At 42.8% G+C, this 4,612-nt stretch overlaps 1 protein-coding gene across 1 annotated transcript; it reads right to left on the minus strand.

Annotated features, from left to right (window-relative positions):
- Positions 1-1,585: 1,585 nt before the first annotated feature.
- On the minus strand, positions 1,586-3,813 carry LOC123130385 (protein YELLOW LEAF 1, choloroplastic). The gene is made up of 5 exons (XM_044550292.1): positions 3,679-3,813; positions 3,454-3,587; positions 3,021-3,100; positions 2,106-2,193; positions 1,586-1,948 (listed from the first exon to the last, which is right to left on the minus strand). Exons 2-5 carry the CDS (start codon positions 3,533-3,535, stop codon positions 1,728-1,730), a joined length of 471 nt encoding a protein of 156 aa, XP_044406227.1. The 5' UTR covers positions 3,536-3,587; positions 3,679-3,813; the 3' UTR covers positions 1,586-1,727.
- Between the last annotated feature and the right edge of the window lie 799 nt (positions 3,814-4,612).

Below are 4,612 nucleotides of genomic sequence, written 5' to 3' on the forward strand. Positions count from 1 at the left end.
CAGCCCGTCGGCTACTATTCTCTCTAGTCTAACCATCCGTGACGCTCCTGTTGTCTGCAACATTACCGCTACGACTGCGAAGAATGTTGGAGATATATTTGGGTTACTTGTATTTGGTAGTGTAGGATTTGTAATCCGTCTCCTACCTTATCTTCAGGAGAGGCTTTTTGCCCTTCAAGTCTTTTACTCAATATATACTCGTCATCGAGGCTCAATAATACATCCATCATATTCCGCAACAATCCCTCTCTCCCTTCTAACACACACTGCCAATGAGTGCAACACGAAGACGTCCTCGATTTCTCCAAGAATGTATGTGTAATTTTAATTTTTTACTAACTGTAAATTTTTATAAGACGGTTTTAGAGTCTAGAACAGAGTAAAAAAATGTCTTATATTAAGTTAAGAGAGAGTATTATGTGTCGACTTTGTGCATGGCCGAGAAGACATATTTTCTATACCTACTAATAAAGCAAGGTGCGTTTCGTTAATTTTTCATCCGTTCACCACCCAAAATAAAAAAAATTCTATTCAAGGTGGTACTAAATTCTTATGCGTTTGACTGCTAGCAAAAGAAAGCTTTTCCAGAATTTCGGAAGTGGCTGCACGATATGGCCCAATGAAGCCAGCCCACACGCCCATTTTTCTTTGTTTCTGTGTTTTATTCTATTTTTATTCTCCTTCCCTTATCTCCTTTTCCACTTCCAAGTTTACTTTTCTTATAGAATTTAATTAATAAATTCAAAATTCTCAGAAAACGTTCAGAATTTCAAAAAAATCAAATCATAGAAAATGTTCATAATTCCAATTTTTTCCCTATTTTGACATATATACAACACTTGAAAAAGTTTCCCATTTTTTTGAAAACTTTATTCTTTTCAAAATTGTTGAGATTTCAAAAAAGAAAACAACAATTTAGAAAATTCTCCAATTTTTTTAAAAAAGTGAAATTTTAACAATTCAAAATAATGTTAAAAGATGCACATTTTCGAAAAAGGTTATGAATTTTTAACACATGTTCCTATTCTAAAAAATTGTGCACAAATTCAAGTAATGTTCATGTTTTTATGAAAAAAGGGTTGGTGTTTGCAAAAAATGTTTGTGAATTTTAAAAGATGTTCCTATTTCAAATTTTGTTCACGTTTTCTGAAAGTGTTCATAATTTTGAAAAATCTTTAAAAAATGGTTCATGTTTCCTACAATATTCAGAAACTTCATACCCTAAAATCTCCTCGATTGAAAGGAAAAGTATTGAATAATTCGTGGGCCTTCTCCGGCGTACGATGGCGTAACAAAACTCTTAAATGCCCTTATTCATATGAATGAAAAAATAGCGGATTGATTACTCTACACCCGACGAAACCGAGAAGATAAATGTTCCTTTTTCACATGTGCACAAGGTTTTGCTTGCACATATAATTCTCACTAATTTTAAATACGTACCAATTTTTGTCCCATTGCAACGCACGGGTATATGTGCTAGTATCTTCTCTTCTGCTTTCTCTGAACCAAACAAAGAGGCCATAAAAGTGGACACGTTAGTGCCAGTGGCTCCGGGCGTTCAACCTTAGCCCTCCACGTCCAATCCAACGGCCAAAGTTGCTACTCCTCATTTCATTTCTCACGAGCAATTCTAATCTGATAACACAGCTTAGCAAGGGGCTTACATGAACCACCGGCCATCACCGGACTGTCCGCGAAACCAGCTACTAAAATGAAAATGAAAGCTACTGCGGTGCCAGCCCGCTGTCGTAGTCGCTGCCCCTCCGCGGCCCATTCTGCAGGTTTCTCTCGAACTCCCTCAGGTAGTCCAGGAGCAAAACGATCACAAAGAGGATGAACCCACCGGAGGAGCTGCTGCCACCACCGCCGCCTCCGCCGCCTCCTCCGCCGAACCGAAACGGCGGGAACCCGACGCCCCCGTCGTCGAGCCTCGGCTTCACCTTCTCTGCGATCAGGTGCCACCCAAGCAAAGAGGTAAGGAGATCATGCGACAATGCCATTGGAAGCACAGGTTTGCAGTGAACTCAACTTCGGAAATGAGACGAGGTTTGCAAGGAACAAAGCAGGGTTGCGCAGAATGCAGATGCCTTGCATTGCATTACCTTTAACTGAACCTGACGGTGGAGAGGTGGGTCCCGAGAACGATTTGCGCTTCGCGGTTTGCGTCTGGTTAGCACAGCACGTTATGTTCTGCAGGAAAAAAAAACATTCAGTGACGATCCGCGTGAGATGCTTCTGAATTTGATGGAAAGGGCAAAGAATCGAACGAATTAATCAAGTGTATCCTGTTACTTCTAATATGCAAGATCAAGCAACATTAACATCTCAGGCTTACAGATGACGGTAAAAAGATTTCCCTAGAACTAGACAACCTTATTTTGCTTGTAGGAATTCAGTTCTGCACAGTGAAAAGAAACACCTCTGTTTTTTTGCGGATTTTAAATAACTCTGAAGCTTAAAAACAACCAGTGCTTCAAATCCCCTCTTATGCACTCTTTTTGCCTAGCTAGCGCGAACAGCTTGCGTCGAAATTCGAAATCGACTGCACTGACATAATCTAGCCAATAAGAATATGTTGATCCCTTCTGTTTGCAAGGCCGGATAATCCTTCAGCTACACAATTATATATATATGAGATGGTCTCTGTCATGTTATAATGCGTACAGTATAGGTTTTCCAACTTTCTAGTGATTTCTGATATATTCGCTTCCAGACTTTTCCTCCAGCTATTTTGCAAGTTGAAAAATCCTGGCTTCCACTAAAATCTGAACGCCTTGAACCTTTCAGATTGTTTATGCGAGAAACCATTGAATTGCTTCCATGCATTATGACAAAACCCTATTTGAATTTCTTTCTCATTTTTGTGCCAAAAAACTATTGAATTGCTTCCACTAAAACTCTTACAAATTACACCTAATAAGTTACAAATAATTTAACCAGGTATAATCCATAACGGCGAGAAAAGAAGACAAGCAAGCATGCCATAGCACCACGCAAAACAAGTAGGCTCATCTTACTGCTTTCACACAGATGGAGTTGCTGAGCTTATTCCTCCGGGACTGCGAACCCGAGATAGATTGTTCTCCCCAGCTTTGTCCTACACAGAATATTATAAGTTCTGCATGAGCTTTGGTACACAAAAACAATACTAGTAGCAGTACGCGGAAACACCATCTCCTACTATTAAATCGCAGTAAAAAACGACCATCTTCCTTAGTACGTAGGGTAATCTTCTCCGCGGAAACACCAATACTTATTTTTGACACGGACAGGGGGGTGCAATTTTTTCAGAAATATGAAGTCAGAAAACAGAAAACCCCTGCAATTTGACTCAATGCGCATGCAAGTATGCAGTCGTAAAATGGCAGCAATTTCTGTCCCGGCGGCAGTTATTGGATAAGATAGGCAGAGTAGAGAGGTGGATGAACGGACGAGACGAGCGGCGCCAACCTGGTTCTCTCGCCGTCCGCTGGCGCGCCGCGGGCCGCAGGAGAAGCGAGCTCGGCGCGGACATTGTGGCGAGCGGAAGCATGGCGGCCGGCGGCGTCGACAGAGCGAGCTGGTCTCGTGGTGCAGCGCAGGGCCTGGACGAGAAAAATCACAGAGACATGGAGGACGGTGAGGACGAGGAGGAGGGAAGTCTGATTGCAAGGGAGTGACGGGGCGCGAGGTTACCTTGCAGCTCCGGATGAGAGCGCGGCCGGGGCTGTGCTGTGGTCAGAGCGAGGGACGACGACGAGGAGGAGCTGGAGGGCTGGGTGTGGTGGCGTTCATGGGCAGAAGAAGGTTATCCATTAGGAGGGCCATTTTTCTTAAACTAAATTTTAAAAAGGGGCTTGTAGGAACTTGCATTTTTTTTCGTTTCATTTGTACGGTTGATTTGTTTTATTTTGAAGTTTTTCTGTGGCCTATTCTGCACTTATTTTTTCGCTCATTCAATCTCTATGTCTATGAAACAAATACTCCCTCCATTTCAAAATATAGTGCGCCCGCGCTTTTCGAGGTCGAACTTTGACCATAAATTTAACGAATGAGACCGACTGCGGCGGGAGAAAAAGTTATATAATTAAAAACGTCTTTTAAATACGAATTCACTGATATAACTTTTGCTCCCGCCACAATCGGTCTTGATAGTTAAAATTACGGTCAAAGTTGAAGCACGGGGATAGAGAAAGCACTACATTGTGAAATGGAGAGAGTATATTTTTTTAGGGAACGGCGTCATGGTTAACCTCATTGATTTGGGAAAATGGTGACATCGTTTGTGATATGGGCCACTGTGAAACTGATACCCCTCCGTCAACAAATATAAGAATTTTAGATATTTTAAAGGAAAAGCTTATCTTCAACCGGCCGGTCGCGCAGTCCACCGTTTTTACAACTGAGCAGTTGTTTTTGAAGGGAGAATTTACAACTTCCTGGCCCTTTTTTGCAGCGGCGGTGACTCTTGCGGCTGGAGGGCAATGGAGCCATGGAGGCGAGGAATCTCACGAGATCCGACGAGGATGGGGCGCGGGCAGGAGGCGGGAACGTCCAGGAGCCGCGAGGGACGGCTACTTGTGCGGCTAGGAGGGCGACGACGGTGAGGATTCCAGCCATATCTCGCCGG

Source organism: Triticum aestivum, chromosome 6A, assembly GCF_018294505.1.
Source record: "Triticum aestivum cultivar Chinese Spring chromosome 6A, IWGSC CS RefSeq v2.1, whole genome shotgun sequence".
NCBI classification, from domain to species: Eukaryota; Viridiplantae; Streptophyta; class Magnoliopsida; order Poales; family Poaceae; genus Triticum; species Triticum aestivum.